General features: G+C 44.5%; 1 protein-coding gene across 1 annotated transcript in view; it reads right to left on the bottom strand.

Annotated features, from left to right (window-relative positions):
• Positions 1-10,647: 10,647 nt before the first annotated feature.
• The window catches only part of NAB1 (NGFI-A binding protein 1 (EGR1 binding protein 1)), a 19,457-nt gene continuing 4,444 nt past the window's right edge, over positions 10,648-25,660 (bottom strand). Inside the window, exons 2-7 of the mRNA XM_010563911.1 lie at positions 23,471-23,604; positions 22,399-22,450; positions 16,607-16,717; positions 14,132-14,273; positions 12,766-12,915; positions 10,648-11,621 (exon numbers count right to left, since the gene is read on the bottom strand). Of these exons, the coding sequence (XP_010562213.1) occupies positions 11,530-11,621; positions 12,766-12,915; positions 14,132-14,273; positions 16,607-16,717; positions 22,399-22,450; positions 23,471-23,604 (681 nt within the window). The 3' untranslated portion in view covers positions 10,648-11,529. The remainder of the gene's footprint in view (positions 11,622-12,765; positions 12,916-14,131; positions 14,274-16,606; positions 16,718-22,398; positions 22,451-23,470; positions 23,605-25,660) is intronic.

Below are 25,660 nucleotides of genomic sequence, written 5' to 3'. Positions count from 1 at the left end.
TCCGCTGTACGTGCCTTTCCGTGGTACGTGGGGACGTCGCCAGCATCAGACCCCGTCCTCAGCACCGCCGGGCTCGTCCCACCTTTGGGTCGCTCCTGAAAAACCAAAGCTTCGAGCTGTAGGTTCAAGGTTTACACGCTGGCATCCCCTTGTCCTGCTGGCATCGCTCCTCTCCCTCATCCCCAGCTTTTCTCTGCAGACTGGATGAGCCAGTTTTCCTTACCCTCGTGTTTTGGAGGAAGGATCGGTGGTCCTAGGAAATGCCTCTAGTCTCCTCTCTAAGCACACTCCCACTTGGGTGTGGATCTCTGGCGTTTTCAGCCCCGCCGGGCGCTTGCATCCAGAAGGCATCCTCCCAGCTTGTTCATGAGACTGCCAGGTAGGACCCCACCAAAAGCCGCGCTGAAGACAAGGACTACAGCATCTATTGCATCCCCACGCTTCGCCATTGGAAAAAACCTGAATTAATTGCGTGGCTGCTGTGCCCCGGCAGAGCTACGCTCAGTCTGTCAAGGGGAGGCTTCCACCGGGATTTGAAGACATGGAGTCACCGCTGCGTGCGCCCGAGGTCGAAACCGACCGAACGGGACCTCAAGGGATGGGGCTGCCGGGCCAGAGCTCCCCGAGGGACGTGAGCCGCGTGAACGCGGCTCGGAGCGGGAGCGAGCCCGAGTCTCGTCCCAGGCGGGAGCAGCTGCGACAGGCCAGCCGTGCCTCCAACGCCGCCTCAGACGGGCCCCGGTGCTCGCGCTGGGCGGCGAGCAGCAACCGCGAAGGATGCTGCTCAAGGGTTTGACGCCGCCAACGTTTTGGCACTGCTAACCACGGCTCGTCACGCTGATCTGTCCCCCGGGTGAGCGGGAGCAGCAACGTACGCTGGGCAGCCCGGACTGGACCCGGCTTTAGAAACTGTGTAGGTGCTTTTTGCTTTGGAGTGGGCGTCTCATCCTTTTGAGGCAGCAATAAATAACCTAGATGTTGCGATTAGTCACTTAAAAAAATCAATTGACATTGACAGCCGCAGCCTGGATGGAGCACGGAAAGCAAAGCCTTTGCGAGGAGCCCTTGGGAAGGGGAGGCACAGTGTCATGTCACACAGATCACCTTTGGGGAGTGAAAAACTGTGCCCTAAGCTTATTAGCTAGCCAGCGCCTGCTCCACAAAGCACACGCTTCTAGCCAAAAATGGAGAGCATCACCCTGAAGCAGCAAATTACAGCAAAACCCAGAGCCAAATGGGGACAAATGCCTCCAAGAGGACGAGCAGTACCCAGCTCTGAAGGTTTTGTTCAGTCCAGAGCAGAAAACCCATATGCTGAGTCAGGCTGCTCCGCCGTGAGTCACATCCACCGATATCAGGATGCTCCTGCCAGCAGGCTTGCCTGAGCAGGGGCTCAACCCTGCCCGCTGCCCGCCGCCCTCCGCGCCCGCTGCCGGCTCTGCCCTCAGCATCCCGATCGCCTGTGCCTCCGAGCACACTGCCTGCGGCAAAACCAATAGCGACGCTCCAAAAGTAGAGCAAGGAGAAGTTTTGGCCACAAGCAGTATCTGGGGGAGACATCAAATGGCAGCAGCTCTGTGAGGGGAAGGGAGAGATTGATGGGAAGAGCGAGGAGGGGGAAGAAGCCTGGGCAGGAGTGGGCGTCTGGTCCAGGTACCGGCGACAGCGTGCCGGGAGGCTTTTGAGTCTGCGAAAAGCACTCTGTGAAAGAAAAAAAACATTTGAGCAGCAAGGTGAAAGGTCTGGAAGAAGCGGCGAGTGAGAGGGAAGGAGGAGGAGGAAACGTGGGCACAGAAGTAGGTGGTGCCACATAGCACGTTTCTGATGTAGCCGGGAAAGGCATCCAGAGCTCCCGATTCCCAGTCCCACGCCTTCACTGGGAGACCATCTGTCCTCTCCCAGGGGGAAGAAGCCCCCAGGTCAGGCGAGAGCGCTTTCCTCATCCCGTGAAAAATAGCAGGCGGCACCGAGCCTCGGCACGGCACTGCTTCTCGGGGCTCCTGCTCCGGCAGCTCCGCTCCAAGCTGGGGCTGTGCCTGCTGGTACCCGCTCTATGGGAGAGCGGCATCCCTCCTCGGGGACCTGCCATACTTACCTGCCTCCTAACATGGTGGCTCAGAAGATGCTTTTAAAAGCATCAGATGATAGCTCTGCTTTTTCTTCCCCGGCGCACAGCCATAGCTAATCCAATTCCTCCCTCTGGAACATTGTAAAGAGGGTTTGGGGTTGGGCTTTCGAGTTGTTGTCTTTCAAGAAGACATACATTCCCCCAAATTCTGTTGAATGCAGGCTGTAGGGCAAAGCAACCAAACACTTCAGTGGAGGGTGTCTCTTTTCTTTTTTTTCCCCGTCCAGCCTTAATTCAAAGGAAAATTTTAACAATTCTGACTAGCGATTCTTTTTCCCGGTGCCATTTGCGGCTGTGAGAGCAGGCACGACATGCCCCCGTTTCCCTACGTCCTGACGCTCAGGCACCACCGGAGGAGGACTCACAAGCGGCGTTGGGAATGCCTTTGGGCTTGTCTGTGCCGCTCAGCTGCCGCGAGGGCACGTCCCCGTGGCGCTGACTTCATCCCCTGGAGCTGCCAACAGCCCGCGGATCGCCTGCCCTCACCCTGCCCGCGCTCGCCGCGGCAGGTACCATGCACTGAGCCACAGGGGTGGCCTGCAGCAGCTCCAGAGCGGGGAGGACGCGGTCCAGACCGGTCCCGCGGGAGGGTGCCAACCTACCGGCACGACCAAGGGGAAGCAGGCTGGTGGCCCGCGTGGGTGTCTCCTGTCGTGCAGGCCGTGTTGCCCAGCACGACCCAGGAGACTTCTCCTCTTGAGCTTCAAAAAGCAATGAGCTGCAGGGGGTGCCTACGTGGATGTTGAAAGACTGGATGCACGCACCGTTGGGTGCACACGACTTCTCGTCATCGTCTCCCTCCAGGTATATGGGGTTGAGTGTCCAAGATCGGGAGGGTGAAACGTTGCTCAACAGTTCTGAAAATCCAGGTGTAGCTTGTCCACAAAGAACAAGGCGCCTCTGGCAGGTGGTTTGGCAGCACCTCGCGGGGTCGGGAGCAGGGTAAGCAGCAGCAGGTCACGCATCCTACCTCTTCCCCAACAGGGCTGCAGAACTGCCCAGAAGCCCTTGCCAACGATGCGTGTTTCAAAGTGCTTTGCAAATATCACAGCCCATGAGGAGCAAAACACTTCACACTAATTTAACAGACAGGGGGGATGGCAGCGGGCGGTGGATGGCCGTGCCCGGCCCCACTGCTAGCCAGGGGCAGGCCGCAGGGAAGCCCAGCGGCCTCGGACCCACATCCCCCCGTGTCCCTGGCCAGCAGTACACACCTCCCGGGTGCACAGGGGTGCCAGCGGCTCCTCGCAGCAAGGAGCAAACCAAATCAGTCTCTTTCCGTCCCATGGGAATGCAAACTTTTGACATCGTTCAGGAGGCCCCGTCAATGTAAGCCGTGCATTTACATGTCTCTGCTTTCTCCCTGTGAAACGCAGGTGCCAATTTTGCTGTGTTACCAGTAATAAACTTTTAATGCCATGTATTCAGGATCCCTTGTTTGCCCTGTAGAAAGTTTCTCTTCATGCATCAGACTCGGAGAACAAAGCACGGGCTGTTTAGCCGCAGGATTTAACCACCTGTTGTAATACTTCGTTGATCTAATCTTTTGGTTTAATTAAAAGCCTTTCAGTTTGGTCTGCAGGTTTTTTTCCTCCCTGCAATGAACGCAGGCTTGCCACCTGCTTCACGGGCTCCGTCTTGGCCGTGGAGTTCACATCAAACCTCTTTGATTGCCCCCAAATGCACGGAAATGGCTAGGAGAAAACCAAAGCCACCCCAACAAGCGTCCAGCCCGAGACCCAGCACTGTCCAGCCACTGCTCGGTACAGCGAAGGGTGAAATTAAATGACTCCAGGTAAGCGGGGAGCCAGCAAGGCGATTCGCACGGTGTCTGCTGCTCTTCAAGCCTCCTAACCTCTATTTGAGGGAAGAAACAAACTGCCTCTGGGAAACGAGATGGGACCCTGCTGCGTGGGGACCCAGGGGATCATTTCGGACACCAAGAGAAAGTCATCTGCATGAGGATGAGATGTAAACTTGGTTTCAAGCACTGACATGAATTCTTCTCTATCTCATAATTAAAATGTCTACAGTTACATCAGAGATCTCTTGCGATGGATGCATACTTTAAAATGGCCACTTTGAATATCATTCCAACTTTTTTCCTCTACAAATTTAAATAAAACCAGACTCCACCAGCCAGCAGAAGTACTTTTTAGACCTTTTGAGTAGGTCACTCCAGAAGAGGCAAATCAGTAAACAGAAAAATGAGATTTCAGAAGATGCAAAAAAGACAAAAATCCAGCCACAGAGATGCCACCCCTGCTGAAGCCATGCACCGGTACGTCTTCCCCAGCCACTCATGACCACTCCTCGGCAAGAAGATATGATCCGCTCTCCCTCCCGTTTGCAACTCATTGTTCCTATCAAGCTTTAAAACCTTTCCTTTAAAACTGGCCACATGCGTAACACGCCAAAATAATTTGAAAACTCTGTATTCGCACTATTTCTGGCATTTCACCTTTCAGTGCTAGCAACACAGCAGGGAATCTTACGTGGCCCCAACCAGCCCTATGGAGTCATCTTCAGCTAACGTGGCCGCCACCGCCCGTGAGAAAGAAAAGCCAAAATATTATCGAAGAAGACTGCAGCAAGGCTTTGGGCATACCAAACAGCTGTGGTTTTCCATGCCTTTCTCCCTGCTTTGGCAAGAGGTATATATTAAAAGCCAAGACACCTTCGGTGCCATCACCATCCACGGCATCCAACACTCTCCTCCGCTCCCCTGAAGGCGGGCTGCTGCCGGCAGCCGGTGGGTCTGGCCGGTGAGGCAGCCGGGGCGCAGCGGAGACGGCTGCTCCGTGCCGTACCGCCGAGACCTGTCAGGATGTGTCACAACACGCGGCGTGTCGTGCCTCACCGCTTCGTCGAGCAACAAGCAAAAAAAAAAAAAAAAAAAAAAAAAAAAAAGAAAAGAAAGATTCGGATCTAATATGTGAGTGGGCCGGTATGTGCAAAGAGATGAATATGAAGTAAAACATGCTGGATGCTACAGTAATAACCGGGCGCACGCGGGAGAGGCTGGAAGTGAGCCAGGGAGGGGAGATACGAGAGGGATGCTGCTGAGATCAGTCTGTGCGTGGCGGCAAAGCTGAAGCTCCTGAATGAGCGCGAGGAGGATCCCGAGGCTGCCGAGCGGGCGTGAGGCTGACACCGCTCCACCAAAACCAGTGGGAGCCCTCGACCACGTCACCCCCGGGCCGGGACCGTGCCCCCTCCCGGGCTCAGCTGGGGGCTCACCAGACGCCCGTGGACTTTCGTTTTGTGCACGGGGAAAAGGCTGGGGTTTGTCCCTTAAAAATAAGGCGGTTCTTGTACACGCACTGGGTCCAGTAAACGGTGCCGTCAAGCAGAGAGACGAGTGACTTCAGCGGGTCCTTGAGAAACATAACCCCCGGTATTTCTGTATGAAGCCGGGGGGACTAGCTCACGCTTCTTTTTACGGCATGGCGATGCTGAACCTAAGGGCCCCCCGGGTAGCGACTTTCTGTCTGTGCAAATCCCCTTTTGGGGACAAGGGGCAAGAGGGCTGAGATCCGCAGGCGGGCACCCGCCGCCGAGCGGCGTCCCGGCGCCCGTGCCTCCGTGCCCTGCCCGCCGCAGGCGGTGGTGGGAGGAAAGGCTGTCTTCCCGATACCCCGTGGGTGTTCGACACGGCCCCTTTTCAGCAGCCAAACACACATGTACGAAGCACAAACTTTTAATGGCATACGGATGAGTCATTACGGGGTTTCAAAATGCGTAAATATGATCACATCCTAATTCGGTGTGTCACCGATGAGCTACCCTGAATCTGTGGGGTTACTCGGCTCTGCAGAAACCTCGGAAATTCCTGCCCAACCTTAAGATGAAAAAATTCATTTGCATTCGTGTCACTGCATGCAAAGAGTTAATTTTTTATTTTTTTCTAAATTTTGGCACTGGATTTCAATGGAGGCTTATGTGCAGTTTTACAACCCAGTACTGCTATGTTTCGCACCACCAATTTACAACCGAGTAATAAGTAAACACAAGACTTTTTGGCTACATAGGATTTTCCAAGGTGATTAAATAATTTTCTAAATAGCTCTGAGAATGAAGCTGTCTAAAATCCCCAAGGTAATAGGAAATTAACTGCATATACACACACTCTAAAGACATAGGAGGAATTCAAATTTACTGAGAAGTAATATAAAATATTTAAGAAAGCAAACAAAATTGAATAAAACCCCTTGCAATGTAAATCAAATGTACCCGAACCAGCAGCAACTACTTTTGCTGCAACGGCTCCTCCGGGGGACTCCGCAAGTGCACCAGGCTCTGCGCGGCCCCTACTCCACCGGAGACCATCGCAGATGGTGCGCATCTCAGATGAACACGCTTTAAGGACCTCCATACATGTTGTTAAACGGGCAGAAGCATTCGTCGACCCTTTCAGCATCTCCAGCCGCAGCCCCCCCCCCGCCCCGGAGAGGGGTATTCTTTGTGGACTTACCAAAGAACAGGGAGTCAGGAGCATCACAGATTTGGCTGAGGGGGTGGGGGGTGGTTTTGGGGCAAGCAGTTGTCTGGGGCACCACTTGATGACCCAAGGACTTGGCAGAAGCCTACACTAGGGTTTCCCAAGCTTTTCCGTCGTGGGAGCCGCCCCCGCCGCCTCCCTTGGCCCTGGAGCTGCTGCCTGCTGGAGCTGCCAGCTTACAGGGGGACGGGCAGCCAGCCTCGACCCGTCTCCTCGGGTGGGAACCGCAGCCCAAAACCCTGTGAGAAGGGGACTCGCCCTTCACCAAGGCTGCAGGTGCGAGCGATGGGGCAGGGCGAGCAGCCCGCGCCGGGGGGGCCTTCCCCAGGCGGGGGCAGACCTTCTCCCCAGGGAGCACAGAGCCGCCAGAGGAAGGGCTCTGGAAAGCCGTTCCTCCCGAGCAGCTCGAGGAAATTCATATTTCATGTTCTGCTCCTTCTCTGCCCACGGAGTTCTTTCTCGTGGTGGTGCGTAGGTGTATGTGAGGGATTTATCCTTTCCCCACTGAATCACTGCAGCACAACATCTTTTCAACCCTTCTGTACAGCAGAAAAGAGCCTCATGGCATTTCTCCTCGTTTTCCTGCTTAAGGAGGCAGCCAGCGAGCCCCACGGCACGACCCCGCCAGCTCAAGGCTGGGAAGCAGCCCGACCCCTCCTCGCCCCGGCAGAGGCACGCCCGGGGCAGCAGACACCCCCCCACCAGCCGGCACCCCGAAACCGCGGCCCAGCCTGCCTGCGGCCAGCGTGGAGGTGCTAGGGACGCTGCCGCTCTTTCAGCCGGAAAATCGCTCCGCGCAGAAGGGAAGGAGCAGAGCGGGGTGCCCGGAGCACGGTGCGCTCTCCCCACCGCCGCGGGAGCCCGGGTCCAAGCCCGAGTGCGGGAACGAGCCTTTGTGCTTTAACTAGGGGCCACTGGAAGACATCTCAGCACCGTGCCTGAACCTGGTGTTTGTGTACCAGTTCCCTGCATTTCGAAAAGAAAACATGGAGGAAACGAGTTCTGCAGCCGTTGTCGTGGGCAAAGCCATCCCCACGAGCGGACGCCTTCCCTGCTGACCCTCATATCAATTCCTTATTTAGAAGAAGACACAGGAGCTTTAGGCAGGTAGCCAGCCATAAAAATTTAAAAGACAAAGAGGGTTTTTGGCTCCGTTGAGAAACAGGCACCTCCTGAATTTGAAATTAACATTAATGACCCTTCTGTAATAGTTGTTTAATCCAACAATGCTTCCCAGCTGAGGAGCTCCCGGCATTAAGCTTCGCAGCACCTGGGTGAGACACTGAATCTGGTGGGCCTGACGCAAGCCTGTGGGCCCTAGGAGGACCCTGCCTGCCCAGCATCACTGTGTTTTTATTGAACTTCAGCCAGCTGCTGCAAGTTAAGAAAGAGTAAGTACCTAAAGGTTTTCCAGTTCTACTTGTGTGCAGTCTGGAAGATCAATAAATAACTCGTGCCATATTCTGTCCCATCCTTCATGACAACAGTGCCTAGCTGCTTCCTTCCCCCTCCCATTTCCTCTCCCAGAACCGGGCAGGATCACACTGAAGTGCAGACAAAAACCAGCAAACATTTAGCCATTGGTTCCGATTTCCCACATCTAATCTCCTCTGGACCGGGAGAAAGCAGGGGGATTGCACCTGACTCTGACCCCGTCGGGCTGAGCGGATTCTCCCCTCCCCTCTAAATCACACCCAACTTCTACATCATCTCAGCAAGCTGCCCATTTTTGAGGGGTTTTGGTGGGGTTCCCCCCCACTTCTCTTGGATATTTTTGCTCCCTGGTCTGTTTCTCTTCCCTATTTATACCCCATCTCCCCTTCAGTTTCTGTCCTCCAGCGACACTTTAGCACTTCACTATCGGATGTGGGCCGTCGTTTAGAAAGCGAGTTGAACCGGGGTGGATCACCAAGACAAGCGTCGAGGGCAGCCACAGGGCTGGGCAGCGATGCTTCGTCTCCTGCATTCCCAACAACCACCTACAGCTGCCTAGGATCACCTCCTGGCAGATCTGCTTTGTTGGCGTTCTTCTGCAACTATAAGCATGCACAAAAGCAAGAGTGCGGGAGGTGGGGAGGGCGTTAAATATGACTGGCACGCTGCAGACCCTTCCTGGGTTTTAGTTCCTCCCTCTTTGCCGTGGCCCACTCAAGCCCCGCAGGCTGTGCACGTAACGAGGCTACCCATTAATGAGGATTCAACCACAAGAGCCGGAAAAGGCTTCCTCCAGTGAGAGCTGCTGTTCAAGCTACTCCCTCCTCCCCTATCCCCAGAGAATTAACACCTCCTTTTAGAAAACACAATAAAATAAAATAAAATTAAAAAAAAAAAAAAGAAGGAAAAACCCCTGGGGAAACTAAAGAGTTCTCACGGTGAATTTTATTTCGTAAGCAACAATATAAACATGTGGATAAGAACAGGCAACATTTGCAGGGCTGGCCTTTGATCCAGAGTACCCTGAATCTAGCAACCCTTCAAGAGCAGATGAGGGCAAGACTTCACCTGCGACTCTAGAGGCTAGTCAAGTTGCAGTCCACCAAGACCTTTGTCATGGAAAGACCAACGCTTGAATATTTGCTATTACCAAATGTATGTGCAATCTCAGAATGTACCTTCCACCTCCCTCCCCAGGTTAAAAAAAAAAGTCACACAGCTGCAAAACAGTAAAAAAAATTGCTTCCAGCTTATTGAGACTGAAATGGCCTGTTGGACTATAAACTGAAATATCATTCTAGAGATAACCAACTGGTCGTGACACAAAGTACTGTATTTACAACTCAAAAATATAACTGTTATATACTTTAATTTATAGCAAATTTAATACATTAGTGTTTACAAAATAAACTCTGGACTCAACTGAAACAGCGTGCTGTTTAGCAAGTTCTTTGTCCTTCCTCTCACTTTAATTGAAGAGACCAGCAAGCTTAAGAGCTTCTTCTGTGATCCATGCGCAACTTTTGATCATGCCAGTATAGTTCAAACCTTAAGCTGTCCTTTAACAAGTTCCATACACATCTCATGAAAGCTACTCGGATACTAACCAGGGCACTGGCTAATGTTACAAACTCAAGGAATATCTTATCCGTATTACTAGCTCACACAACAGGAAAGAGGAAATATAACTACACATTCAATCTCTTATTTCTAACAGCAAAGCTGCAAACTCCGTTGCTTAAAGTAAGATACTTCAGTAAGTGAAACAGTACCATACAGTTCAAGAAACATTTTTTTAAAAAACCAAACATTTTAATAGTATAAAAAGTTGTTTACTGGTGTTTCTACTATAAAGCTTTGTTCCACAAATCAAAAGTGATAAAATAATTAGATACGTTTACAGTGATAAGAGACTGCAGTGTAGACATTTCAGCTCACATTTCGCTGACCCTTTCAGTACAACATAGACTGTGACTGAATCGTTAACACACATCTATGACACAGAGCAAACTGCAGACATGAAGTGCACACCTGAATATGGAAGTTTACCCACTGGCATGGTAACTTACTTTCTTCAGCCCTCCCTTTCCCCTCCAGAACACATTGTAGGCAAAAACTGTATTCAGAAACTGAGGCATATAACTATTTTGACTGCGGGAAAGCAACTCTTATTGAGGGAGTTGCACAGAGGAAAAATGGATGCACACAAACACACCATGGTAAATTCCAAAGTTATATGCCGACTATTTCTCCTTAGATAAAATGACATCTGCAAAAGTGAAAATGTACAAAAAATAAAAACTGTCAAATAAATAAAGAATACAGATGTTAATTAATCACATATATAAAGAAACATATTGGCATACTGTATGCAGTATACGGTATATTCATAGAATCATGTGGGCTGGACAGCACTTAATAAGGAATCACATGCTAAAGACGTAACTCCTTGTCTCTCTCCTCCAAAAGATCTTATGGTTTCTGGATATCAGGTGCAACCTTTTACACCAATGCACAAATCCTGCATCATATTTCATCTTTGCCACACCTAGGAGGCTTGCTTTTTTTTTTTTTTTTCCCCTTCTCTTTTAAGATCCACAGAGAAGTCCGAAAAGTTATAATGGTCTAAATCACAATTTTTGCAGCCCTGTCCATGCTACTTGGTCTCTTGGGTTTCCTACCAAATGAGATTTTAGTAATTATACAGTATATCAAACCATAGTTTCTCCCAGCAAAACGGGAGCCAATCATATGGACTCTTCCATACTCTAACTGGCATTTTCTACACTCCTGAACTGTAGGTAGGTATTATGCTGTAAGTGTGTTACACAAAGGCTGCTGAAACCATTGAAAGTGATGTAACAATAGTTAAGTGTCAAGTACGTCCGCTATAATACAGAATCAGGGTCTAGGTCTATGCTATATCCACATAACATTTTAAACCATGAAATATTTTATGCATTTTCCTTTTTTCTACAAATATTGTTGCAAACTTGCTGTTAATTGTGTCACAAGGTTCGCATTCCTAATTCTCCAAGGATTTTTAATTCAAATGTTTAACAACCATATCTACGCTAGGTACACTTAAAAGTAGACATTGAAATTTCAAGTAAAATGAACTGTAGCCACATCTACTGGACTCAATACACGTCCCGACATCTAGATTTACTTTGATAAGTTATACAAATACATAATACATTCTTAAATAATGAAGACCCACAATATTAATTTGTGAATCTTCCCACGTTATAAAACCACTTTTACAGGAATGTTTATCCACCTGTATTACTGTTTTAGTTTGCAGTGTCTCTTGCTTTCCTGCTTCCACAGATTACTGTACCAGTTCTTAGGCTTTGGCTATTGAAATCTCTTATTTGAATGAGGCAACACTGGTTATTAAGGCTGGTTTTTTTTCTCTTGTGAAGTTTCATTCTTTACTATGACACCATTTTCCAGAGCAGAATGACTATCTTGTGTCTTCAGGTTCTGTTTTTATGACCTTCCTTTCTATGTTGTTAAAAGCCGAATGAGGAAAATCCTTTAAAATACCAAGGCCTTCTGCATTAAGAAAAGAAAAAAAGAAAGAAAGAAAAAAAGATGTTAAAAATGCTGCTTGGAAACAAATATATTCTGTTCTTAATTCAAGAAAAAGGTCCATGAACCATATGGATACTAAGAGTTGAAGCAGTAAATTCTGCCTCCTCCTACTGGGCTTTAACCCAGCTGGGTTAGAACCACCTCAGTTACATTGCAGTGACAATGACAGAGTAATCACCACAGATTTACTTCAGTTCTCTCTGGCATCAGGGCTTAGTGGAGATGCACTCTTCACCTGCATTTTGAAAGGGAACTGGTAAAATCCCCAACTAGAAATTCCACTAAGTGAATTATCACTGGGATTGGGATAAACTGCAAAAAAAGGTGAGCTAAGATTGCACTATACCAAAGTGGAAGATGTAAGATTCTGCCCAGTCTTGAAAACAACTACTTTTGCATCTTGTCTTTCAAATAACCTCCTTCCCATTGCATCTTCCAAACTCAGGTGGGATTTTATTATTATTCCTGAAGTTGTGAAAGTGTCAAGAATTCCTGGCTTTATCTCAGTGTGCCGAGTATTAAACTGAAACCACCCATATAGATTTCACAAAGGATTCTTGCTGTCTTCTATCAACCTTATAATGAGTTTCCCCCCATGCCAGAGGTAAATGACAGGATTGCCAGTGAGCAGAAGTCAGTGAATGGGAAAGCCAGTTCAAAAGACTTAATGCATGATTTGGTTGACAGAATAGGAATGGCGCTAGGTCCTTACAAACCAGAATAAAAAGTCTTTATAAGAAGTCGGATTCCTTTACACAGAGTGAAGCCATGTTATAATCAAACTGCATTACAATGACAGCAACAGAAGTATTTAACAGCAGTAGTTTGGGTCAATACCACTATCTGAGGACAGACACATGCCAGAACTTGCTTATCTGAACCTAGTTACGAATCCTTTAAGCTTTTCTCAAATAATATTCAATCTGATTCTAGATTAGCAAGTAACACTCCTCTTGAAGTTCTGTCCAAAGCCTTGATTAAAAGGTTACACACAAAGCATGCCAGGCTGAGCTACTGGCTTCTTCACTCAGAGAGATCATGTATTAGTAAGTTCATCACAGGCTTTGTAAGAAAAGGTGGGTAATTTACAAGGGACAGCACTAACCCGAGGACTGGGACTTTGCCTCACCACTGGGGTAAAGCCGGATCAAATCACTGCACAGAGGTTTTCCAACATGCTGCTCTCCATCAAGTGAAACGTGCTGCAGCTGTCTACTTGGCAGATTTGACATTCGGAGATTCAGCGGTCTTTCACCTGGAAGTTATTCACAGTGAAACATTGATGCATTAAAAGCAAAGCAATATTAAAAACAGGTAGAGACTTAAAGACATACAAATTCTATCAGCAAAAGCGCATCCTAAATTCCAGCTGCTCAGGAAAGTTTTCTAGCAAAACAAGGCTTATGGAAATATGCTGCTTTGCAGACTATTCCACAGGCACTGCTAGAAAGGGACACTCAGCCATACCAAAAAAACCCAACCAACCAAAACCACCAAACCAAGGAACCAAAAAAACCAACTCTCTTATTCTGCTCAAAACCCCTTTGAGATCCTAAAAATTCCCCCTCCCACTGCACAATGGATAAATGTATAAAGAAGCTTGTACCATCAAGAAGAGCTGGATCCACACACCTAATTCTTCCTGTATACTTGTGTACTGCATTGCTTGACCAATACATACAAATGAAAACATGTTTTAACATTCACTTATATGGATTCCCTTAGTTTCTCTTTCTCCCGCTACTGCTTCTCCCCCCCCTCCCCCTTAAACAAACTAGCTCTTAAAAAACAGATACAAGAACTTCTGGTTGTATTTCTTGTGTTTATAACATTTTGTCTCATTTCACAACAGTAAAAAAAGAAATCCAAACAGAAAGTGCTCGAACAAAACAAACACTCCTAAAATTAATTCAAGCTAAGGAATAGCCACTTGGTAAATCAAAGAGATAACCACAAAATCATAAGCTTTTTTGAAGAATAACAAGCTACTAAGAACATCGTTAGAATCTGCTTAGTTCTAAGTCATTTACATAGCCAGGTTCTCAGGTTTTGTTCCTAGACTGCACAAACAGGTAAACAAAAAGGGGTACCAACTACATTATCTGCTTCATTTTCAATTTCCACAAAGCAAGAACAGAAAGACATGCAACATTCTGCTCTGTTTTCAAAACTTAGGATAAAGCTAGTGCCAAGTTCTGCCCTCAAGAATAGTAGCGTACCCTGCCTTCTTCCCTCCCCATGCTATCCATAGGGAAAGCAGTTTGCCCAGACACATTAGAGTAACAGAGCAGAATCTGACTGCACATCTGATTGCATTATTTAGACTGTAAGCACTTCAGGGCAGAGATCTTGTCTTGTCCATTCAGTGCTCAGTGTTCTATACTAGATAAATAACACCACACCACTGACAAAGGTTGCGCAATATCAAATGTATTTGCTGGCAGGAATGCCATGCCTGGAAGCTACCATACCTTGTCCATCAGCATTATCTAATGACATGCCATTGGGGCTGTGCTCTTCTGAGTTTTGTCTGTAACACCCTGTGGAAAGACGTCTTTCTAATGCAGCCTGGTTGCAAAGAAACTCCATCTGTTTTGCCATCACCTTTTCTGACTGCAAATAAAGCAAAAAAGAATTCTCTTTATATACATACATACAGCGAGTCACAACAGGGAAAGAAAACAATATCAGATGATAACACTAACAGCCTAGATATAGGTTTTTGTTGACTCAGATGTACAGATGTGTGCTTTACAGTTTCTTCAAAACTATCAAGCAAACAAAATATTTTTGCACCCATAAAGATTTTCATACTGTACATCTGAGTCACTCAAGAATACTTAAAATGCAAGCTGCTGTAGTTCATCCATGCAGAAATGCAACATTAAATTCTGTTCTTCGAAAACACACAAAAATCACTTTCTGCACTTTAGGACTGCAGGTTACGTGAAGAGAATCTCAAGAAAAGCAAGAAATAATGTCTTAATTATCCAGTTAGCTCTGTTCAAATATATGTCTTCACAAAGTATTCCAAAAAGTATTCCAAGAGCAATGGCAACATCTGCTAAAAACTTATGCCAAGATTTCACCAGACATCTTGGAATCTTTATTTTAGGAAACAGCACTACACAAGCTTAAAAATCTGCCATTCTGAAAGTGTAGGATGACAGTATGTTTGTGGGGGATAAAGGTGTGAAATGTCTGTCTAGAAGAAGAACAAGACCTATACACCTCTAGAGAGTGAAACTAAACAATGCAGTGCAACGTGGGAGGAAATGGTGTCTGAATGTTTGTCATTGACTTTAATGCCAAGAGAATTCAAACTTTCAATATAATCTTGTTCTTGAGAATGTAAATAAGCATCTTGCAAAAATAAAATCACAAGTCAAGAAAGTTGATTTAGAAGAGCCACAATGAACATAAGAACAGAATATGTACAAACTTAACATCTACAATTGATAGGAAAAAAAAAAATTTCTCTTCCAGGTAATGCCATAAGTGTTTCAGCTAGTACAGAGGCCTATTAATTGCAGAGCACTTAACTTTTCTTGGGAGATGATGAAAGCCCTGACTTCCCATGAAAGTCTGCTTACTCAGCATAGTTCAACAATTTACAAATAAAATGACAGCATAATAGACCAGCAAAATCTGAGCTTCTCCAGCACAGTGATGATCCTGACAGCAGGGTAGTGACATGACCGATATTTACTTACTCTGGCTTAGAGCTCATCAGGTTCTGCAGAAGAGCACTGATAGCTCAAGCTTGGTCTTGGGAGGTACATAAAAAAAAGAAACTATTTTCAAACAGTTTACTTTCAAGTGTGCTTTAATTTTGCTATTCTGTCACTCCTGTTACAACTTTTGAACTATAAAATAATTTTTAAAAAGAATAAAATCATGCCATCTTTGTTGTTTAACTGGGATAAAACCAGAATTTTAAACAGCAATAATGCTTCTGATCACTGCAGAAAAACGTGTAGACTTGTAGATACATTTAAGCTTAAAATAAATCTCTAATCCATTGTTATGTAGCAGTGACCTATGAAAACTTTAAAGCATACACCAGATGAAAATAAGCTTGCAAAAATGAAGTTCATTTAATCATGTGACATCAGAACATGTAGCATAATTGCTTTTTGATGCATTGCAATGAACAGATTTCTATGACTGTACACGACTTTGCAATAGAAGAAGGTAAAAGACAGGGTAACACATCTAGTCTCAGGAAACAGGAGTGTAACTCTTAAATGTAATCTTACATGAAAATTTGGCGATTACATTTGCGCAAATCAGCTATACAAAATAAATTTGTAGCAACTTAGCATGAAATCCCTCCTTGGCAACAACTGGCAGTAGGAGATGCGTATTTTGCCTCAAGGCTGGGATACACTACAGAAAAGACAAAGAAAGAATCGGAAGCCTGTCTTCATTTATAAAAAGCGTTCTGGATACTCGAAAACACTGCACTTCCACCCGGCTAGATGTTACTTCGAAAGCAAATTATCCTCTCGGATCCAGAGGTTCACTATTTCCTAAATATATTGGCCTTTCTTCTTACAAGAAACGTCAGAACTGAGGACTCCAAGATCACCTACTCTGTTCCTCTAGACTCAGTAACTTGAACTTTCCATTTATATCTAATAAAGCAAGTAACACAGCACATACTGTACCAATAGTACCCTACTTGCTCCCAACAAGCAATCGCGTATTTTCAAGCCTACTACACTAGATCTTACCTTCTTGGAACTAACAAGGGTAAAGGTGTAGCACTGTGTCAGAACAGTTTCAGAAGGTAAACCCAAATTAAGAGTGATGCAATCACAGCAAAGCTAGGTAGCCTTTGAAAATTGACAATAATTACTTGAGTCATCAAAACAATACATCAAAATCGATGTACAAAGAAAGACGTGGTCTATATTATTCACAGTGTAGTGCAGTTGGTTTACCTGGGAATTAAGAGCTGTTGAGTCTTCACTCTTTCCTTTAGCCAAAGCGAGTGGCATTTTGTCTTGCTGATACAGCGACTGGACTGTGTCCTGGAAATCAGGATAGCCATCCTATTGAGCATAAGAAGAAACCAAACACCAAGAGGGACATATTACTGATTTTTCTTCACCCTCTCTGTATACTCAAAAGAAATAAAAAAACAACTAAAACCATTCCTGAACTTTTGTAAAAATTCTGGACTCCAATTTACATATTTGTGCTATCCATTTCATTTAAGTTTATGCATAAAATACACATAGCCTTTCAACAACAACTGCTATATATCTAAAATGGCATACACAGGCAATCATATCTCATCTCTTACAGTTTCAGGTGAACCCAGACTACTGTTGTCACTGACATTAAACTAGTTCACATTCACTCTTGCCAGGTAGATTCAGGCCCGTGGCTTCTGTCACTCGCTACATACAGCGGCTTTAGAGATTCTTAAGAAATCAAGTTTATATGAAGTTGAGAATAAGGCACAGCAGCTGGATACACTAACCTTGAGAAACTGAGCAAAGCCTCCTGAAATTCAACATATTTCACACAGAACCTATACTAGTATCACAAAATGAAATATCACCATTTTAAAAGTAGGGTAGCAAAGAGTTTACATACTATGGGAAATCATGATTCAATAATTCTTTCAGTCTCAAATGCTTATGACATGCAAATCTCTTTTGCAGCTTGCATATGTACCAATAAAGCAAATAAAGTGCCTGTGAAAGCCTGCCAGACTCCATTAAAATAAATTAATCATCGAAGCAAAGGTTCAAGATGAGAAATTTATCCTACTTGGCATTACGAAAGTAAAGCTCATGTAAAATAGAGGAACATTCAGAAATGTTTACAAAAGCACAGTATAGGTGACTGTCACAATGTGAGAGGAAGCTAGAGATCTTAAGACAGACCCAAACCTGGAAACAGTGACACCTGTCACTGAGGATCCATAGACCCAGGTATCAAAAGTATGCCAAATTAGGTATATTTTCCTTGTGGATTCTAGAGGTCACACGCATTGAAATAATAACATTTTTGACAATAGCTGGACAAATGGGTTACAGCCCAAGAACAAGAAAAGCCATCTTTCAGAAAAAACCACAGAGGAAGGACTACAAGGTCCATGCCGTTGGCAGGCTGCCTACTGACCTGCAGAGTGGTGGTCAGACCCATGTCAGGTGGCCAGACCCTCAGTGCAACATAATGCCAATAAAGCTATTCTTTATGCTCAGGGGAGGGGGAAAAAAAAAAAAAATCTGTCTGAACACTGCATATTGCTTTTATCCACCCAACATACTCCCTCAGGGAAAAAATAAACATGACAGGTATGCAAAATTTCATAACCAGGTAAATTGCCACAAAACCTCATGCTCTAGAAACAAAGGCTTTGCAGCACATTTCCATTAGCACTGACCGTTTTCACAGTTAGACCTGAATTTGTTTGGGAGAGGAGAACGATTATGTGTAGGAAGATGAGAAACTGCATACACAAAAACCTATCACTCAGGGTCGTATTTTTGCAACAAAACAGGTAACACGGCTCTTTATAATGCATCTGTGATCACGTGCCAATACAAAACCAAAGGCTGTTTCCTAAAAGCAGGCCCGGCTACCCGTTGCTGTTTGTTGCCGCGACCGTCACCCGTCAGTCACGCAGGTAACTCTGGTGACGATGCAGTTCTGGATCACCTTCCTGGAGCCTTTCCCCACCGCTGGCTGTTCTCCTCCCCACTGCTCCGTCGGTAAGGGCTGACGAGGAGCAGGCTGGGCCAGGCGATGACCTGCTCTGCACCATGTTTGCCTGGAGGTTCCTTTTCCCTCTGCGGTCAGGAGGGCCTGCTGCATGCAGTACAGCATTTTTGTTTTGCCATGCTGCTGCTCAGTTGTTTTTCAAGCGGCTTCGTGCAGCAGATGTTCTCAGTCCCACATGTGCTTTTTCGCTCCCCCTAATGACATTTTTCCTATGCAAACAGTAGCTTCTACTGCTTTTGCTGTTTTTGTGAAAAACACATATCCCACACTTCGACTGGTTTTCTTTTCAACCTTCTCGGCAACGGTGGAGGTGGGCCTTTTCTCTCCTCTCCCTCCACCCGTACCGGCACCAAGGGAAGACGCTTCCTTGCAGCCTCCACTCAGGTCTCCCTGCCTGCGCCCCCTGACTCCCACTGAGCTTTGTGAAATTAGCTTTTGCAAGCTCTCCCCACCCCTCTCGTTCAGCTGAACGGAGACACTGACACACAGAACAATTCCTTTATACCGCAGACCGCAAGAATATTTTTAAAACTCTCTTTCTTTGCTCTCTTGGCTGTTCGCACTGACTCTGAAGGGGAACCTCCTCAACCCCAATGCAAAGCAGCAGCAGCAGCGATGAGTAGCTTCTCCCTCCATGACTTCTGCGTGATATACCTGTGACTTGTTTTGCTTTCTAAGCTGGTGCCACAACAGCTCATCGCTTTGAGCAGTGCCGGTACTGAGTCACGGAAGATGACAAAATAAGGGGTGCCCCCACCCCACAACACCTATGGCAGGAGAGATCCTTGCTCTGCAAGAGGGTGCGGCATTTCCATCCCTATTCGCCTGTCCTGCCCTTTGTCCAGAGCGGGTTTAGGAACGACAACCCTTTTTTATCATCTGCTTCCAAAACCCAATTCACTCCATTCCCTTTTTCACTCCCTTCACACCTTTAGTCTGTCATTTGCCTAGAATTTTTTCCCTTCTCCTCTCTACGCTTCACTCCCACAGCTCACCCACCCACTCTACGAATAAGAGGGGGAGAGCTCGCAGGGGAAGAGAAAGGCTTTTACAGGTAATTTGATGTAATTCATGGCATATTGTTTCTTTGTAATGCTTGTGTGAGTTTCATATTCATGAAGAGGATAAATTTACAATGACGGCTGTAACCTGGCAGTGTCGCAGCCTGCACACACAGCTCTGCTAGCTCTGCTCAACGATGACCTTCAAAGTCTCTCTGGAGTTTTTTTTAAGTGTTATTATATTTCAGGAAATTAACTCATGGTTTTTTTTTTTAAGTAATCTTTTACACTATGCAAACAGGGTGCGAAGTCTTTCCAAATGCAAGCGCTAGTATTTTAGACCACGCTTTGCAGAGAGATTAATGACTAATGGTTAAAGGAATGGTGAATCAAAATACAGAGTTCAGCCTTAAAACAGAAAGGCAAAATGACCTTTACCAAAAAAAAAAAAAAAAGGAAAGGAAAAAAAAAAAAAAAAAAGACCTAGTTACAACAACAGCAAAAAAACACCAACCCACCCATGTTCAGATCCTCTGCATGATATTAGCATGATAGTGAGCTAATAGAGCCACATTGAAGCATTACAACTTTAAAAACAGGATGAGGAATTCTTATCTAGAACAGAAGGAAAAATCTGCAGCATTTGCTACCATTTTCATTTTTATCTCCACTTTTCTAAAAACGAACAAAACACAACACACAAAAAAATCCCCATACTACTAAAAAAAGGAGCTTTTTTTTTTTTTTGCAAAATGCAAGCCCCAAGAACTCAAAACACCACATGTAAAAGTGACCTACTTAGTAATACTGCATCTTTTTTTAATTTCTTTGAAGAAAAGTCCATGATTTACAGTGTATCTCAGAATTATAATGCACTGAAGTCATGGTTTACTCCTTAGAAGACTCCCAAACTTGTAAGGAAAAAGACATTTATGCTGGTAACAACACTGGTAATTTCATAATTAATAATGCTATGCTATCAAATGAAAGATTATTTCATTTAGTTTAATTTTCAATTTCTTATTTTGGAAAAAAGTCCTATTTCTGAAATAGTCATTTGTACAGTTAGGACATGGAATTTTCACATGCATTTTAAAATATGACTGTAATTTTAGATAAAAAGAAATTCAAGTAAACATCCTTTCTCAGAATTACTGAACTAAAAAGTGTCTAGAGAAAGCAGGCCTTCCAGACTTTAAGATTTCACCATGCAGAAAATAAGAGAATGCACATCCCCTAAAGGCTGTCCAAATTTCCTGCTCCCCAAAAAAACTGTTTCATGCTGTATTTTTCAGGATTTTAATTTTACTTTTTCTTTCAATGAAGATCCTGTGGAATAAAGCACCTCCCTTGCAGTGTGTCATTTTAGATAGTTGCTCATCATCAATTATTACTGAATGAAGGAAAAACTTCCTAATGCTGAAATCCAATAGTCAGTGAAATACTATTTCAAGCAGAGGAGCAGCAGCTCCCCACTAGCTCTTATAAAGTAGGACTAGACTGGGCAAAAGAGGGGAGACTCAAGCAACCATCCTGCAACGTGTTGGTCAAGGCAGATAACGGTGAAGGTGGATAAAATCATTTAATGCAGCATTTCCCTGCTCTTTTTTGTGGATCAAAGAACAAGCATAGGTCAAAGCAAATCCTAACATATCTAAATGACATTACTGACTTATCATCAAAGGTACCAGTAAATCCTCAATGCAAGTGTATATTTTGTATAATATAAACTCAAACTACAGCTGTACACAGACCAACAGAACTCAATAAATAAATAAATAAATGTTAACTCCTCCATACCTATTCATAATTGCCTTTTCAAAACTAACTGCTCTCACCAGGGTTTGCCTCACAGGAAAAGCCTTTGTACAGGTAACAAAGGATCGCACTACTGAAAAAAATGAAAGCCTTACATTCAGTGCATCATTTTTCATAGAATAAGTTACACATGAAAAACGCATTCCAGAAGATGCTGCAACTGTTTTCTACAGATAAAGAATATATCGCCTATCTGTGTCACATACAAATCTAGCTCAGGCCTAGCTTACATTCTAATGCATGTTTAAGCATCACCTTTTGGAGCAGAAGTACAATAAAAAAACCCCACAGCACTAAGGATGAATTAGATACCCATGTAACAGTGAAACAGTAATTTGTTTAAAAAATAAATTATAAGGAAGATCTGCTATTCTTATGAGGTACATAGGTACACATACTTCCAAGGTTTGTTTTTGTTGTTTGTTTTTTTTTTTAAATTAAAAGTGACTTTTTCAAAGGCCTCACATTTACTTCCCAGCAGTGGTAACCAAAGAAGAAGATAAACTATATATATGTTGCTCCTGCAGTCCTAACAAGAAACTCCCAACAACATCTTGTGCAGGTGTATACATTAGCCATGTGTACATGCAGTTTTTACACAAAACTAATTACAAAAAACTGTAAATTAATATCTACAGGCACAAACATTTCTGTTGACTTATACAGCTTTTAGTTAGCTTTTGACTTTTCAATATGATCAGGTTTATAATTTATAGCATAGTCAGAGATGGTTAGTATTCCACCATCAATCCTTACCCAGAACTCTGGATTTTGGACAAGATCACAAGCTGACTCAAGCGAATTAAGCAAACCCCACCTCACACTGACTTAAAAGCAGGAGGCCTTTTGGGAAGACACTTCCTATAGTGCTCAAGCTTATTCCACCACAGGAAATCAGTCAGTCTCATTCCTCCCCCTCCTACTCACTCAGAGCGCAAAACACTGAGAGTAACTTTACAATTAAGCAAATCCTACTCTTTATCCCTGCTCCTACAGGTTTCTCCATCAAGCATTTACATTTGCAGAGACAGTGGTGATGTTCCCCACCTCTCTCTCTCACACCCATCAACTCTCTGTCAAATGTTTTTCTGACAAATTTCCTTAAGACAGATCCCTTCAAAACAAGTGAATTTTATTTAGCATGCATAGGTCAAAATACAGGAGTCACAATACTGTACCTCTATCTTGATTCTCTTTGGTGACAGCTCATCCCTTTCTCCACATTTAGATCTAGAAGAGAAGACACATACACTATCAGTAAACAGCACATTAACCCTGACCATCAGAAATAATAATGAAAAACAGAGTCAAGGAAAAAAAATAATAAATCAGGCAAGAACAAGTGAGATGCACAGAAAAAACCTCCAATTCACTTGGAGACGACAATAAACGTCACTCAAGTATAGAGGAATACAAGCGCCTTGTGTTGTTTTCAAAAATGTCAAGAGACTCATGCACTCTTCTTCCGAACAGAAAGGAAAGCTACCTGAGCACAGAGAATTACAGAAATGCCTTTGGCATTACTTACCGAGAACGGATGTATATTTACAGTAATCACTGTGGAAGAAAGGGGAGCAAAGGAAAACCATAACAAGCTCCTAGAAGTGTAGGAAAATGTATTTTGAAAGGATACTGCATTACTCAAGGGAGTGAACATTTAAAAATATTATATAGAAAGTATCAAGACTTTCAATCATATTTATTAATTCTAAAGTTTTAATTGGATTTAAAAGCTGTTAAGCTGCCTTTGTTACTGTTTCATAACAGTAGTTCATTTAACAGAACAGTAACAACTGAAATTAGGACTCCAGTTCCTTTAAAGCAAGTTTGTAAGCCACTCCCTATGACCTTATCTTTTTCACTCCCTGGAAACTAAGAAGGCAAATTTGTATATGGAAAAAAGAATAACTGATATATTAAGCAGGTTTGGCTACTCTGCCTATTTGCATTAACCTTGAAATACACAAATGCCTCAAATACTTGAAACGCCAGCCTCTCAGATGCCTCTCAACATGCACTATCATCGCAAAATCTGGAAAACTAGAGAGCAAATAAAAAGGTAATTCAAGACGGCGAAATCTTAGCAGTTTGAAAGCTTCACAACTTAAACAGCATTTTCCTACCCTCCTCAGAAGAGCACTTTGCTAGCTAAAGAGTAAGAAGAAAGTGTCTCCAGTTCTTTAGAAGAAATGCTATCAGACTGATTAGCTCCCTGAAAGTAAAGGTCCTTTGAGTTAATTAAAACCTTACTTGGTGGTCCTGTAAGTATACTTGTATGTAACTTCTCGAGAGATTTGCCGAGCTAGTGCGAAGAGTTCATCTCTCCTGGTCAACAACGCGTTATCTTTTACACACAGCTGAGCGGCTGCTTCATTAACTGTTAGCTGGAAATCAAACACAAAAACAGGGATTCATGATTTTGTGTAATTTCACTCATTGTGCTTGTAAAAGTACCTGTTCTTCTGAAATAATAAAAAATTTCGATTGCAATTAAAATTACCTATAATCGTACACTAAACCCTGGAAGGTTTCTTCAGTTTATTTATACCCTTACTAAGCCAGGTAAAGCTCTGGGAAGAGGAAAGATATAAATGTAGTTGGTGCGTTTAATGTCCTTTAAAGTAAAATGTTATTGTAAGACTCTCTCAATGTGCACTGCTTGTGCCTCATCCCAGCATTAATTAAATCTCAGTATAAAACAGTAGCTCTGAACGTTCACAGTGTTTGGCTCCCAAAGCCTGATTTACAGGGAATACTATTTTTATAAATGCAATATGCCCAGGACGTGGGGAAAAAAAAAAAAAAAAAACACCACCCTGACAGTGTGGGTACAGATGGCTTTCCCTGGTGAATACAGCATAAATTCTGTAGAAGGTGATGGTTTAAGAAACGATTAAACTTTTTTTAGCTGTGTTTCTCACCCTCATGTTTGTGAAGACTATCTTCAGACATGAATCAAATGTAACTTGTTTCACGGATGTTTTCCTGCCGGGACACATTTCTACTGCCTCTGGTGCTGGCAATAGTTTCATAAAGAGCAGAGCGGGGGGAAGCCTTAAGGCTGAAAATGGTTTTGCAATGCTCTTCAGAAGCCTATAGGAAGTGGTGATACTGACATGAATTATACCAGCTTTAACAATACCGCTGTCTGAAAAGCCTATGGTCAACATATGGACAAACAACAAAATTATTAAGGCAAGAGACACTGCAACTGAGATGCTGGAGAGGAGATTCCCTGCTCCTTCCAAAGTGAGTGGGGCTGAAGAGACATTTTCACTTCTTCCTCAGCTGAAGAACAGCCAGCACTTGTAATGAAGCATTAACAGCAAGAGGCCAACAGAATACTACAGGTGTTTTTTTCCTCAAAGTGCCCACAACTCTTCTACTCTTTGTTTCTAGAAATTAAGCTGCTTTGAATGGGCTTGGCTTCTCGCAAATGAGCACAGCTGCTTTGCTGCTACTGTCAACAGCATGTTCTGTATGCGTCTCAGGCTACTGAATATTACAAAGCAGCTAGGTTTTCCACAGCACAGTCAGCATATTCATGACCGATCGAGATGTGCCATCCCCAAACCTTGATCTGGCAGTGCAAAGAACAGCCGCAGCTCCGCACAGAGTCATGTGGCTGAGGACGGGCAGGACCACACACGTGTGACCTCAGACACCAAAAACACTGCTCATACAAGAAGCGCTTTTCATGGAACTGGACAGAAGGTGAAGCTGAGGACAGGCCAGCAGGTCTGCAGCTAAATGGTGTCTCTTGGGAGAAGGCTCAGAAACACGCTCCTTTACCCCACCGCCTACCACACCACAGAATGTTACTTGTGAATTAAATCACAGAGGCCAGCGACTCACCCGAAACACCGCACGCTCCATCCCTGAACGATGGAAGCTGTCGTAAGACATGAACAACACACAACCATGCTGTCCTTCGCTACAGTGCTTGAGGTCATCCAAATTAGAAAAAATATATTTCACCTAATGCGACACTTGTTCTCCAGGGAGGTTGAAAAAACAAAAACAAGTATCAGAAGAGCTGAGATTCTCTCAGAGGCCTGTGCCTATGCAGTATTTCCAGTAAAACCTCACACAGAACTGCTGTTCCTAATATTTAATAAGCATTTTTTCCTGTGTTTAGCATAAAAGCCTCTGATCCGAGTAGGGCACTTCCCGCAATACCTGAATGCTAATGAGAGGGCAAACATGTCTTTAACAGGCGCACTAGGCATGTTGCCTGATCCTCTAGTCTCTGCACAGGCAAAAAAAAAAATCTCACAGAGATCAGATGTACAAGGGTGGGAAGTTTAGGTTTAATCTGTGAAACATTTCTAGGTTATTATGTTCCTACAACACAGTGTGCTAAAATAACAAACTATTACCCCTTAGACAGGAAGAGTTGTTCTACAATGTCTATCTTCTCAGAAAAAACACGGGGGGGGG

This window comes from Haliaeetus leucocephalus, unplaced genomic scaffold (assembly GCF_000737465.1).
Source record: "Haliaeetus leucocephalus isolate CR32 unplaced genomic scaffold, Haliaeetus_leucocephalus-4.0 Scaffold1, whole genome shotgun sequence".
NCBI lineage: Eukaryota > Metazoa > Chordata > Aves > Accipitriformes > Accipitridae > Haliaeetus > Haliaeetus leucocephalus.
This window is presented reverse-complemented; position numbering and strand designations above follow the sequence as displayed.